This window comes from Aspergillus pseudonomiae (genome assembly GCF_009193645.1).
Source record: "Aspergillus pseudonomiae strain CBS 119388 unplaced genomic scaffold BDV37scaffold_191, whole genome shotgun sequence".
NCBI lineage: Eukaryota > Fungi > Ascomycota > Eurotiomycetes > Eurotiales > Aspergillaceae > Aspergillus > Aspergillus pseudonomiae.
The window spans coordinates 8427-23905 of record NW_022476183.1 but is presented as its reverse complement, the minus strand read 5'-3'; the positions used below and the strand labels follow the sequence as shown (position 1 = coordinate 23905).

The 15479-nt window shown below is 26.6% G+C and overlaps 3 protein-coding genes across 3 annotated transcripts; 1 reads left to right on the top strand and 2 right to left on the bottom strand.

Annotated features, from left to right (window-relative positions):
- Positions 1-1060: 1060 nt before the first annotated feature.
- On the top strand, positions 1061-1801 carry BDV37DRAFT_289763 (uncharacterized protein; the record flags this gene model as incomplete). Its single annotated transcript, XM_032088543.1, has 2 exons — positions 1061-1386; positions 1498-1801. 2 exons carry the CDS (start codon positions 1061-1063, stop codon positions 1799-1801), a joined length of 630 nt encoding a protein of 209 aa, XP_031934361.1.
- A 436-nt stretch (positions 1802-2237) lies between these two features.
- Positions 2238-2516, bottom strand: BDV37DRAFT_277219 (uncharacterized protein; the record flags this gene model as incomplete). Its single annotated transcript, XM_032085707.1, has 1 exon — positions 2238-2516. The coding sequence occupies one exon, from the start codon at positions 2514-2516 to the stop codon at positions 2238-2240; it is 279 nt and encodes a 92-aa protein (XP_031934360.1).
- Positions 2517-6759: 4243 nt separating this feature from the next.
- On the bottom strand, positions 6760-7768 carry BDV37DRAFT_266764 (ankyrin repeat domain-containing protein). Its single transcript, XM_032083953.1, has one exon. The coding sequence runs from the start codon at positions 7696-7698 to the stop codon at positions 6778-6780; it is 921 nt and encodes a 306-aa protein (XP_031934359.1). The 5' UTR covers positions 7699-7768; the 3' UTR covers positions 6760-6777.
- Positions 7769-15479: the final 7711 nt, after the last annotated feature.

Sequence of the window (15479 nt, the reverse complement as noted above, 5' to 3'; positions counted from 1 at the left end):
TATATTTTATTAAAAATAAATATATAAGATAGAATAATAATAGAATAATAATAGTCGATTTCTAAACGAAAGATATTTAATAAATCGTTTATCTAATAATTATTTAAAAAAGGTTATAGATATTAATAATAGTTCTATTATATAATATCTATTTTAATATCTATTCTAAAGAGAGTATATTAAAAATATATAGTACTATACACTATAATTAGATATATTCTATCTTTTATTTCTAAGGGAATTACAATAGAAATAGATACTTAGAGATATATAAAAATATTTATTTTATATATTTAGTTTAATTCTTCGTGGTTAATTTATATTATTATTATAGAATTATCTTTAAATAATAAAACTAGTCTTAATTTATTTATACTTATTTAATTATTAAGTATACGTATTTAATAGGCCTAGCTCTTTAGACTTAAGTCTAATATTAATAATAATCTTATGTCGACTGCATTTCTATAACGACAGTAGTCTAGTATCGACAGTAGTTTTATATTAACTATATCCCTGTAACGACAGTAGTCTAGTGTCGACGAAAGTCCTAAGATAGCTTCTATCTTACCCAGACCGCAACTTAACTACAATGGAAGTCGAAGGCTGACTTCAGGTTAAGTAACCCTTGGAACGTGGTCCACTAACTGGTCTTAGACTTGACGACGAAGCCCCGGGCGTAACAATCCTAATCTAGTAAATTCTAATTTTTGAAATAAAGAATTATTTAATCTACTAGCTAATATTTAATATTAATATAGATTATTATATCTCTAGTCTTTAATAATTAACTAGATAAATACTAGTTTAACAGATAAACTTTAATTTAATAGATAATTTTCTATCTAACTATAACAAAAATAATTACTATTATAATTCTATAAAAGGGTAATATCCTTATTAAAAGATTTAAAAGTAGTTTATTATCTATTTTTAGAAATAAAAACTAGTATTATAATACAAGTTAAAATAGACCAACACCTGCCTACTTATAAAAGTATCCGACTGATCTATCATAAACACCGGTTGACACAACGACTGCCCAATATCATTTCCGGATATGCCGCCAAATAGGACCTGTCCAACTACTATCCACATTCGAGACTTTATTGATTGTGTTGAATCCGACCCGACATGCCCCAGTAAAAACCTTGCGTTGCAGTTACGCCTTTCCCTGAACATCCTAGATAGGGACGAACAATTTGACGATGTTACCCAAGCAGATATTCCGACTCTAATTCGATTCTTCAGCCAAACAACCCGATCTGAAATCTACCAGCCCAATGTGTTCATCTACGCCTGGGGTTCCTTCCTAACGGCCATGCACTGCCCAGAGGCCGCGCAACCGACCGTTATATTCCTTGGCACCGTCTGTGAGCGTGGAGGGTAGCTGAACAACAGGTCAACGCTATTTCATTACTGGCTTCAATCAACAGTTTACCATACCTCCAGTTGAACTCACCATACCTTCCCACTAACCGCCTGCTTCAATAATAGTCAGCGCTGGGTCAGCTTTCCATCGCTGTCCATTAACGCCCAGGTATTCATCACCGGCCGCATCTTCGGGCTCACAAAAGAAAACCAGCAACTGGCGAGTATGACAGAAGACGTACACTTTCTACCAGCACCACCTCAGCCTTTGCCCCCCACTCCTTCCTCAACCCTCGGCAAGAGAAAACGAACAGACCAGTGGACACAACGAGCTACCCTAGCACCCCATCCAAGTCCGCTCACCAACTTGACCATCATCCATCACCTCATCACAGCCACCCGGACGAAGCGATCGAATAGAACGAGATGATGATACGGAAACCCAGCTCACTTGGACAGAAACGGCCGATGAAGCAGACCATTTAACCCCAGCTCAACCTCCCCTACACCCGAGAGACGTTCTCAGAGAATGCGGAGAACTTCATATGCAGATATTCTTGCCCAATCAAAATAGTTAACTAGTTAACTAACCTCCTTCGACTGCTTTGTCATCACCCGCAATATTCACTTATCCATTCAATCCACTTCGATAGCCTCACGTCACTCTTTCTCCCTTGCCTTTTTATCGTTTCAGGGCCACAGCGCGCGCAGCGCGCGTCTTCCAGTTAAAATACACAGAAGACAGATATTCCATGACTTGCTAGTTACAGTTCAGCTGCGTTTCAAATAAGGTCTCAGAAAAGTAATCAGAAGTATAAACATTTGCACCAGTATTGCATCCAGCTGTATGGCAAGCCGGTGCCAAACTACCAACCGCAGTTCCACGAAGACCAGCCAGACTGACTCTCACACTCAGACTTGAATTCATCAGCCTGATCCTGAGTATCAAACTCGCAATACTCTTCAGCCTGCCTGATACAGTTGCACATATCGCCTCCAACATTATCACAGATTTCCTTGGTTCTCGTGTAGTCACCGCTGACTGGACCATCCTGATTTTTGCAGCGACTTGGCCAGCCACCTGTCCAACAGGCAGCATAGGTACAAGGAATAGAGGTCAGAAGAATGATAGTGAGTGCCTTCATGTTGACAGCTGGTGTAATATAATTATTACTTGAAGCTTCCAAGCTTTTGTATCTGAATCACAGGATTCAAAATGAATAGTGCTTCTTCCATTGCATGAAAAGGATTAGACTGGGATAAATGTGTCTCTTTATATCTTCCATTGAGTAATGTAAAGGTCTAGAGGGGAGGAGTCTAACTAATCTAATCCTTTGCAGTTGATAATAGTCATTATGACGTTCACAGAGCTATTACTATATGCGGCGACCATTACTATATACAGTAACTGCTAGTACGTCACCTATATATTCATAAATCTAGAACAGCCATGGCCTATACTGAGATGGCGTCATGGCAAGAGCCATGACAGAAAAAGAAAGTCTGGTAGAATGTAGGCCATTTTCACTTATTTTACATGCACATCATGTTATCTATTGAATTCTTTTCCTTCGACAGCTGCTTCCACAGGACCTCTACTCAAGAGTCGAGACATGCGTGGTGATGTAACCTGATATTAAACTTTTCTTTTACATTTCCTTTTGTGGGGCAGAGGCTTTGGGTTATCTAGTCAGTTCTCAGTCCTATCACTCCTATTATTTTGACTTTATTAGTGCACCATATATGATATCAAAGCTTAGCTGCAAACGGCTCTATAATTGAGATCAACCGACCTGCCGGTCCTACATGCTTATGACATAGCATGCCATGGACCATGGTCTGAGGATTTCAAGCAGCGCTGCTTGGCCTCAGGACAGGCTATTTCCCCAGTGTACGAAGTGAGGCGGCCGTTGGGCTTTCCCTAGTAATGGTGTCGTGCACGGAGTCCACGGGTCCAATACTGATTATGGGCGCCCAGAGTGCCCCCACAGTGCAGAGTCTATGTTTTATTTCCACATCTGCCTATCTACTCTGGAGTCTATGGTTCTATACTATCCCATACTATTGTGATATTGATAGGTATGTATGTGCTTTCGTTGACGTCTGTGGGATATGCAATAATATCTAGTGACCAATATTAATTATATATTTAGTAGTTAGACCTCTACATTCCTTGTATATTAGGTTAAAATATAAAAGGGAGTGAGAGTATCACAATAATTATACAGTAGATATAGGGTAGCTACTAGCCTACTGTTATGACACCAACACAGCCGCATTAGCGTGAGGCGGATGTGACAGGCAGAATTGCTGAACAATGACAACCAACCAAAACAGCCTAGTTCAGCGCCTTCGGCCCCTAAAGGTATATTCAATAAGTTAAAAAAAGTTAAGGCTATATAAAAATTTAAAATAAAGTAAGAAATATAATATTAAATTAATTTAACTAAGGTATTTATATAATTAAGTAAATAAAAAATTATTCTTTACTAGTAAAGGGTCTATACTCCTAAATTTAATCTATATCTTTATTATTAATAATATATCTTTTTCTTATACGATATAGTATCTTACTTAATATTAGAGATAATTCTATTGCAGTGTATTTATAAGACTTTTATATAATTATAGATAATTCTTCTAATAGTATATAGATATTGGATTGTATAGTACTACTATTTTATTAAAAAGTTAAAATAGATATTCTTTTTTTCTTAATCTTTTTCTTAATTTTTATCTTAATCTTCTTTTTCTTTTTAATTTTAATCTTCTCTTTTACAGATATAATCTCCTCGTCTAGAGTAATTATTTATTTTATAATTAAATAAAATATATACTTCTTTTCACTAATAGCTATACAAAATTTAAATTATTTTAAAAAAAGATTCTTAACTACTTACTGCGTGTCTATGATAAAATTTAAATATATTAGAAATTTTCTTTTTATACTAATTGCTAAATAATAGATAATATTACTTTATAGACTATATAATTATTATATACTTTCGCTTATATTATTTAAAAAATTTTAATAAATAAGATCCTATATTAAATCGATTGTACAAGTAGAGATTACGATTTTAATATACTCTATTATATAAGATATAAAGATTAATTATATCTATTAGCTTTAAAGTCTTTGTAATTTAGTTATTTTATATATCGATAGTTATAAAATAAAAAAAGATAATTATTTTAAAGAAAAATAATTAATATAATATTTAACTTTACCTTAATAATACTGTAGCTACTTATTAGTTAAATAATAAATAAAATTAAAATATACGAGAACTAAAGGGAGAAAGCCGCTGGAATATAAATAATATAGAATTTAAATAAGAAAAAGAAAATATTAAATTAATAACTTTAAAAAATATCGTATCACAGTACTTAAAAAGCTTTAATAAAGAAGATATTATAATACTTATATAAAAAGATTAAGTAAATTAAAAAATAATCTTATTCTTATATTAAAAAAAGCTTTACTTAAATCCTTTTTATATAAAGAAATCTATTTTATCTCTATATAATACTATCCTATCTTAGAATTTAAATCTTAGTTTATAGTTGGCCGGGATAATATATTAAAAAAAGGTTTAATAAAAAGATCTATATAAAAATTCATAATATCTCTTAGCTTTAAATAAATTATATAAAAAACAACTATTTTATTCTTTAACTAAAGTAGCGGTAAACTTTTAGAGTTAAAGCTAATTTCTAATAATACTATATAGCAGAACTGAAAAGTTTCTACTAGTAAATATTTATTAATATCTATATTAATTAATATTTACACTAGACAATAAAATTTAGTAATTATTTATTAAATCTTTGTACAAATCACAGCTCTATATCTAAAACTTTTTATTAAATAAAAAGTCTATAGTCTTATATATTTTTTAAATAATAATAAACAATATATAATTTTCTAGTAATAGAATTTAGCTGTTGTATTATTTCTAGATTTAATAAATATTTTAAAGTTCTATAGAACTGTAGATCTCTGTATAAATTATAGATATATAAATATTTAATAAAATAATCTAATTAATAATATAGCTTTTGCTAAATAGATCTTTATTTTTTAATATACAAAAGTATATTTATTTAATTAAAAATTAATACTATATAAAAGTAGAATAATTTATCTATTATTTATAAAGTATATTTTTTAAGAATTATTTTTACTAAGTTTTAATTCTTTAATTCTTAGTATTTCGTCCTTTTATTTAATAATTAATTTATTAGATAAAAAAATTGTATACCTACTAAAGTTATATAAAGATATCTTAAAAATAATCTCTTTTTAAATTATAATTAAATTTAATCTTTTGTAGTTGCAGCTATACAGTTTTAATATTTAAAAATTAATTTAAAATACTTAGAGTTATATAGGTAGTAATACTATAATAAATCTAGATAATATAATAAAAATAGATATCTATTTTTATATATATTTTAATTTTATATAGCTTAAGCTTTATATAACTATCTACTAATTAAAGAAAATTTAATCTAAATATAATATATTCTCCTCGTTAGTACTATAACTGATAATAATAGGTAAAAATTTAATTAAAAAATATTATATAATAAGCTTAAAAAAGATAAGCTTTTAATACAATTAGTATAATATATAAAAAAAGAAAAAAGTTAAATTTTACTAAGTAATAATATACTTTTTTATATGTATATACTAATAAAATAATCCTCTACTAAATTTTTAAATTATATTTTTTTTTAAATTTTTTAATAAAAGTTTATAAAATAGTTTTAGTTTAATACTATCTTTTAAAAGAAGAATTAGTGCAGTATATAAGTTTAAGATTTTTATATATACACCTGAGTATATAAAGTAATAAAGTTACTTCTTTTTAATATAAAATATAAAAAATATTTTCATTTTTTAAGATTAACCTAGAAAAAAAGTATTTTTATTTATATTTATATATTAGTATTAATATTAATTATATAATCCTAATATAATAAATCCTATTTTTAAAGATATAATTTAAATATATATTTACTAAGTTAAAAATTAAATAACTTTTTTAAATAATTTTAAATTATAGCTATTAATTTATTTCTTTAGTATAAAGCTATAATCTTAGTCTTATATAATTTAAAATTAATAGTTAAACGAGATATAGTTATATACAATAATTATATATAAGAATTAAAAAAATAATTAGCTAATTAAAGTAATCTAATAAAGAAAGTGGTTGAGAAAGCGGTAAATGGACTTAGTAGAGGGAAGTGTTGTTGCGGAGTGGCCGCTATGATCCTCCGTACGCGGGCGCGGATGCGGGATGCACCCTACATCCCCGACGTACTAGGGTATAGAGCGCATCTTCATGTCCCTTGATACATCAGTGGTGTATTTTATTCCTCGTCTTTGTACTCTGATCAGCAAGCACCGTTTTCAAGCAGAACCTTAAGCACCTCCGTGTGTCTATGACGAGAAGCAAGTTCTGGAAGTGTGTTGCCATCCCAATATTTGCACCCCGCATCAGCACCGTTTTCAAGCAGAAGCTGAACTATATCTGCATACCCCCATCTAACAGCAGACATCAACGGTGTAACACCGATACTTGATTTGTACTCGAAATCGGCACCCTTTTCAAGTAGCATCCTAACCACACCTTCATGTCCATTTATAACCGCACATCCAAGTGGTGTTTGACCGTCACAATCTCTAGATTCTATGTCAGAACCTTTCTCAAGCAACAATCCAACCACATCTTCATGTCCCTCCATAGCAGCACATCCAAGAGGTGTCCGGCTATTACCATCTCTCGATTCTATATGAGCTCCTCTCTCAAGTAACAGTCTGACCACACCTTCATATCCATTTTCAGCAGCTGTTCCAATGGCTGTCCAGCTACCTTCACATAATATATCACAGCCTTTCTCAAGCAGTAGCACCATAATATCCTGATATTCTGCGTTAAAGGCATGTCTTAGTGCTGTTCGGCCCTGACGATCCTTAGATTCTAGGTCACAGCCTTTTTCAATAAGCAGCTTAGCGATATGCCTATGGCCGTGTAAAGCAGCCAGTATCAACGGAGTTTCCCAATCCCCAGCTTTGCACTCAAGATCGGCACCTTTGTCAAGTAGTGCCTCCACAGACGATTTATATCCTATTTCTGTATACCACAGTAAAGATGAACTTCCAGAAAACTTGATGTTATATGCATATAGAGGGCCCATCTGTTGGATGCCGTAGATTCGGGAGTTTGTTAATAGAAAAGACAGGATGTCCTTCTCGTTGTCTAAACTTTCAATGATGAGAAGGAGTAACTCATCTGGAAGATCGAGGAGAGGCATTGCAACAGAAAGTGTAAGAGGAAAGCTTTTCAACGTTGGTGGATAAAAGTGTTCACTTCATGGATTAGAAGATAAGGCTAGGTGCAAGGTGGGGAGGAAAGAGTTTTCCCTCGGATCAGATCTTCAATCTCCAGTCTAGCTGGGAGCCCTAAGCCAGAGACGGAGAGATCGTCGCCTTGCAGGGATGTGTGGGGCCGTGGGGAAAGTAAGGCAGATGAGGCGCTTAGGCGGCAACAAGAAATAAAGAATTAGTACATGAGTGCAAATAAGGCAAACTAGTCAGAAGTACCGACCAGGATGGCAGATCACACAAGTAATGTCCACTGGCTGTGATGTCCTTGTCAACCTAGGATTTTACCACGCCATGTATACATCCATCATCTCCCAGCACATTCTACTCTTTCCAGCAGACTTTATCCTTCAAATACTCCCTTTGGACTGCATAAGATCGGCCCACGAATGCAGAGGCCATTCAAATATCTGGAGATACATACCTGAAAACCTTTCTATTACTGCCGTTCTCGGACCCTTGACACCAATCCCGCTTTTCATATACCAATTTCTAGTCCCATACTAACGTTGCGCTCAAACCACTACACAATACATTATTGGGCAATTTGTGCCCGTAAATCCTATCTGATCATCTGATAGGGGACGTAAAGGCAAGCCTGAAGCACTTCTTGCTGTGCCGCTCTTGGCTACTGAACTGAGACTGCATTTCGCTGTAAATCACTTACATATGTGACCTTCGCCTGTTTGTCCCCTCTTTTACCCATACCACGTAAACCACATCACCGTGTTTTCCTGGCTTTCAGCCATGCGCGGTGTTCCCTCCGATGGCATAGCAAAGGCTGTCGTGCGAACCAGATTGAACCCGTTCCCAGTATTGGGGAGAATACGGAACGGAATGCGGGGGTCGATCGCATCGTGCAAGAAATATTTACTATAGTGCGGAATTTGCTATGAAGAGATAACCCGGTACTGCGCGCCTTGTATTCACACACTCTGATTGTGTTATAGAGATGATTTGTTCCTTGGTAGGTAGATAATCTAGTTCACACTTTTATAATTTGCAAAATATAGCCTCTATTGATATTTGGATCAGGTCGCTTTTGCGATATATTTACTTACAGTAGTAATAGTATTTATATATTGACTCTTTATAACGAAGTAATACGTAGATAACTACTATTCTATATATATAATTATAATTTTACTATAATATTTTAAACTTCGTAAGGGTGAACTTTGAGCTTTATTTAAAAGATATATAATTAATTCTATTTTAACCTGTGAAAAGATTAAAATACTCTACTATTCTATATTATAGTATCTCTTTATAGAGACGCTGAGATAGTAAATATAGTATTAATAATAGAAATCGAATCTATAATCTTAAAAAGAGGAGCTAGCCCTGGGACTATCTTATAATTTCTAAATAAATTCTATTTACTAAATTTAGGTCTTTATCTATATTAACTTATTACTAAGCTAGCTGGTTACTAATAAGATTTAGTATTTTTAGTCTATTCTATATTACCTTACAACGGTGAATTACCATGTTTAAAAATTATTAATAAATAAGAATCTTTATTCCACTTTTGATAATAGTGTTAATACACTCGCCATTGAATAGATATAAACTAGTTGTATTTTCTCACCTTGGACCCAGAGTCTGCATATCCTATATAGTAAATTTAGATATAGAAGGGACTCCTACGCTTAACCAATCCTAACAGATTGGAAATGTGTACGACCTTCCACGACCAATTTATATACCTGTTACGCCCGGGGCTTCGTCGTCAAGTCTGAGACCAGTTAGCGGACCACGTTTTGAGGGTTATTAACCTAAAGTCGGCCTTCGACTTCCGTCGCTATTAGATTGCGGGTTTAGTAAAATAAAAGTCGATATAAGACTACTGTTAACACAAGACTACCGTTAATATTAGACTACTGTTATTATAGGGATACAGTTAATATAAGACTACTATTAATACTAGACTACTATCGTTATAGAAATATAGTCGATATAAGATTACTATTAATACTAAATTCAAATCCAAAGAGCTAGACCTACTAAATATATATACTTAATAGTTAAAAAATATAAATAAGTTAAGATTAATTATATTATTAAAAATAATTTTATAATAATAATATAGATTAATTACAAAGAACTAAACTAAGTATATAAATAAGTATTTTTATATATCCTTATCTATTATATTACTGCTACGACTTTTTATATTAGTAATATAATATATTTTATTAGTACTATAAGCTTATCGTGTCGCTGATATATTTAATTATATTACTACTATAATATATATAACTTTGTTATAGTAATTAGTATTGATATTTATAGCCTTTTTTAAATAATTATTAAATAAACGATTTATTAAATTTCTTTTACTTAAAAATCGGTTATTATTATTCTATTGTTATTTTATTTTATATATCTATTTTTAATAAAATATATTAAATAAAGATTTATAATATTATTTCTTTTCTTTTAAATTTTTATCCTCGAAAGTATAAAATTACGGATTTATTTAAATAAAAGATATCTATTCTTAATTTTTTCTTTTATCTATATTTTAATAATACCTTTTAATTTTATCTATAAATCTAAGCTTTACCAATAAATCGAAGACAAGAGTTTTTAAATAATATTTCCTTATAAATATTATATCCGCTTCTATTATTTTTATATTAAATTCAAAAACTTTAGTTATTATAGCGAGTATATAAAAATAAACAGTATTTTTTATAAAATACCTAAGTTTTCTTTTTTCAACGCTAAATAGAAATAACTTGTAAAAACTCAAAATACTATTAAAAAGAAGAAAAAAATTATTTTAACAAAGCTCCTTTATTTATAAAAATAAAAACAGTTATTATAAAAATATATAAATAATTTTATTACGTATAATATTAAAAAAATCGAGAAATTTAAAAAACTTAAGTATTAAAAGTAAAAAAAATATAAGATATAAAAAAAGTTATACTATTAGAAAACTACAATTTCTTATTTCGGGGTTAATATATTTTTAAATAATAATATTTAATTAATTGCAATTTCTAGATTAAATTCTAGTTTAATTTAATTAATAGATAACCTTTTCTTTTAAATAAATTTTAATTCTTTTATTAGTAATACTATTAAACTAATTAATAGTAATTTATTAAATTCTTAATAAGTTTCTATAAATTTTTTAAAATACTATAATCTTTTTATTTTACTAGATAATATAGTTTTTTATTAACTCGCTTATAATTTAGTATTTATTTAACTTTATATTTTATTTTTTTTTTATTAAATTTGATATTTTCAGCGATTTTAATATTCTTTAGTATAAGTTTTAATAATAAAATATAAAATACTAAATATATTCTTTTTATTAAATTTAATAGTTTTAGCTAATAATTAATATTATTAATTTATTTTTTAATTTTAAATAGTCTAATTTTTTAATAATTAAATTTTAAATTTAATTACTTTATTTTAATATTTCTACGGAGTAGAAATACTTTTTTTCTTTTTTTAAAAATAGATCTCTTTTTATAATATTAATTATAATAAGTTACTGCGCGATAGTTAAAGAATTTAATATTTAAAGATAGTTAATTTTATAAATTCTTTAAATTTTTAACTATTCTATTAACTTTTTCTATAATAGAGAATTTATTTTTTAATTTTTTAATTAACTTAGTATAGTATTTGTAATTTGTATAAAAGGATATTATTTTTATTATTAAATATTCTACGTTATTATATATAAACTATACTATTAGTAATAGATTTATTTAATTATTTTATTAATAATTGATATAGTATTATAAATATTATTTAATTATTTAATTTATTTTTTCTATTTAACTATTTTCTTATAGGTGATATGCCGTAGTTAACTTCTAATTTATTTTTATTAAATTTATAAGTAATTGTTAAAATTTTAATATAAATAGTTTATTTTAATTTAATATAATTTTTTTTACTATTTTATAGTAAATAAAAATATATTTAAATAGTATATACGCGAGTTATATCGTATCGAGTATTAATTTACTTAGTATTAAATAAATATATTTAATAAATTAATCTATTATTATTATTATTATATTATATTTTTTTAATTTAAATAATAGTTTTATAAAATCGATTGTAATCTATTTTTAAGATTTCAAAGATATATTTAGTAATTATATAAATTTATATAGTTTATATTTCGCTAGTTTATCTTCAATATATATTTTATATTTTTTAATATATTTTTTAATTTATTTTATTATATTCGGGAAATAGTAATTTTTCGCGATTTATTTTAATATTTTTTTAATTTCAAAATGTTTTTGTGTTAAATTATTATAATATTTTTAAATAATTATATACTATAGTTTTTAAAAAATCTATATAAGATTTTAATAATATACAATTTTATCTTTATCTTTAGTAAATAGATTATTACTTGTTTTAAATTTTTAAATAAGTAATTTGTCTTTCTCAGTTATCTTTGTAATAAGATATTAGATAGGATTTTTAATTTCTATAGTTATTACTACAAGTATTTAGTAATTATATTTAATTAATCTATTTTTATATTATTTTAATATTATAGGTTCGATTGTTTTTTTTTAATTTTATAATTAAATTTTTAATTTAAGGTATTGGTTTAGCCGTTTTCTAATTTTTTATAATATTCGATTTTGAAATTATACTGCGATAGTATTTTAGTCTATTTTATTTATTATTATATAAACTTTTTTGTAGTTATAAAATATATTAAGTTTTTGTAGTTTAATTTTATAATAATTTAGTATTGTATTTTCTTTAGATAGACTCTTTATTTTTTAAATATTAATATTATAGTTAATAATTTCTTATTATAAATATTATAATTTAATTTAGTTTAAATTAGTTTCCTAGATTTAAATACTATTAGTTATAGCTTTTTATCTAGTTTCATTTATATTATTTATATATTAATTATATAGTTAGATACGTTGATTTTGATAAAGATTTATTTAATTAAATTATACTACGCTAAGATTAGTATAGTAATAATTATTACTTTTACGTTATTAAATATATTTTAATATTTATTTATTTACTTTTATTATTTCGATTTCTTGAGTAGATTAAAGAGTAGTTCTAATTTTTATATATATCGATTAATAAATTTCTAGTAGTAGTTTAGTAATTTAATAAATTATTATAGTTTCTTGAGATTAATTAATTTTAACTATTTTTAAATAATTTTTACTTTCTTTTTTTTTATTTATATTCTTTCAATGGATATCTAATATTTTAAGAATTTAGTTTTTTAGATATAAAATTTATATTTTTTTAGTTTTAATTATATTTCTATTTTTTGAAGTTTTTTTAAAACTACTTGGACGTGTTTAATATAGTCTTTGAAATTATATAAAAAAATTAGGATATTATTTAAATATATAATAATAAATATATCGAGAATTTCTTCTAGTATTTCGTTAATAAATCTTTGAAACGATATTAATATATTAGTAAGTTTAAAAAATATAATTAGATATTTATAATATTTATATTTTGTTTAAAATATAATTTTCTATTTTTTATTTTTTATAATCCTAAGATAATAATATATATTTATAATATTAAACTTTGTAAACTATTTTATTTCTTTTATTTTATTTTATATTTCTATAATAAGCGGTAATAGATGCCTGTCTTTAATTATAATTTTATTTAATAGTTAATAATCGATATATAATTATAATTTTTCCTTTTTTTTAAATATAAATAATATACCGTGTTCTGCTGGACTTTTTGATAATTAAATTTATTTTTTTTTAAGTCTATCTTTAATATATTTTTTCAGAGCTTGTGATTTTTTTTTTAATATTAGATAAATTTATTTATATATTATTTTTTTTTCCTGAATAGGAATAATATAATTATATAATCTATACTCTAGTAATTTATTTATTTATGGTTATTTAAATAGTTCTTGGAATCTTTGATACTCTTTAAATATGTTTAATAAAATTTCTTCTATTTACGTGAATGTATATATTTATTTACGTTAAGAATATCTATAATTTAGAGTAAGTTCTATTAAAAGACTTAACTTTTAATAACTTTACTTTTTTAATTATATTTTTTAATATTGCTGCTTTGACTTAACTGTTAAGTTAAGTAATATAATTTTTATATTTTTTCTAAACTTTTTTAACTTTTTTAAGCTTTGTTTTGAGATTTTCAATTTCTTAATTCTTTTCTTTCGTATTGTTAATTAGTTAAATAATTATATTTTTTATTTATTTTAATTATTTTTTTATAGATTCGTTATTTTTAAAATTAGTTTTCGCTGGTGGAGTATTTTTAACTAAAGTTTTTTTACTGTTGGATGATTGAGAAGATATATTATTAATATTTTAAGTTTAAATGTGGTTTAATTTATATAGATTAGTAATTAATATATTACACTCGGGGCTTTATTATTAAATTTAAAACTAGTTAGCGGACCACGTTTCGAAGGTTATTAATTTAAAGTCGGCCTTCGATTTCCGTCACTATTGGATTGCGGGTTTAGTAAAATAGAAGTTAATATAAAACTACCGTCGATATAAAATTACCGTCGATATTAGATTACCGTTGTTATAGAAATATAATTAATATAAAATTACTATTAATATTAAACTACTGTTATTATAGAAATATAGTTAATATAAAATTACTATTAATACTAGACTCGAGTTTAAAAAGCCAGGCCTATTAAATACGTATACTTAATAATTAAGAAGTATAAATGAATTAAAATTAATTATATTACTAAAGGTAACTCTATAGTAATAATATAAATTAATTATAAAGAACTAAACTAAGTATATAAATAAATATTTTTATATATCCTTATCTATTGTGTCATTGCTACAATTTCTTGTATTAGTAATATAATATATTTTATTAGTACTATAAGCTTATCGTGTTGTTAATATATTTAGTCGTGTTACTGCTATAATACACGTAATTTCGTTATAGTAGCTGGTATTGGTATTTATAGCTCTTTCTAAATAATTACTAAATAAACGATTCGTTAGGTTTCTTTCGCTTAGGAATCGGTTATTATTATTCTATTATTATTCTGCTGTTACACCCAGGGCTTCGTCGTCAAGTCTAAGACCAGTTAGCAGACCACGTTCCGAGGGTTACTTAACCTAAAGTCGGCCTTCGACTTCTGTCGTGGTTAAATTGCGGTCTGGGTAAGACAAGAGCTATCTTAGAACTTCCGTCGACACTAGACTGCTATTGTTATAGGGATACAGTTGATATAAGACTACTATCGATACTAGACTCAAGTCTAAAGGGCTAAACCTATTAAATATATATACTTAATAATTGAATAAGTATAAATAAATTAAGACTAGTTTTACTACTTAAAGATAATTTTATAGTAATAATATAAATTAATTATAAAGAATTAAACTAAATATATAAAATAAATATTTTTATATATTCCTAAATATTTACTTCTATTATAACTCCTTTAAAAATAGAAAATAAAATATATTTAATTATAGTATATAGTATTATATATTTCTAGTATATTCCCTTTAAAATAAGTACTGGAATAGGTATTATATAATAGAGCTATTACTAGCGTTTATAGCTCTTTTCGAATAATTACTAAATAAATAATTTATTAAATATCTTTCGCTTAGAAATTGGTTATTATTATTCTATTATTATTTTATTTTATATATTTATTTTTAATAAGATACACTAAACAAGGATCTAT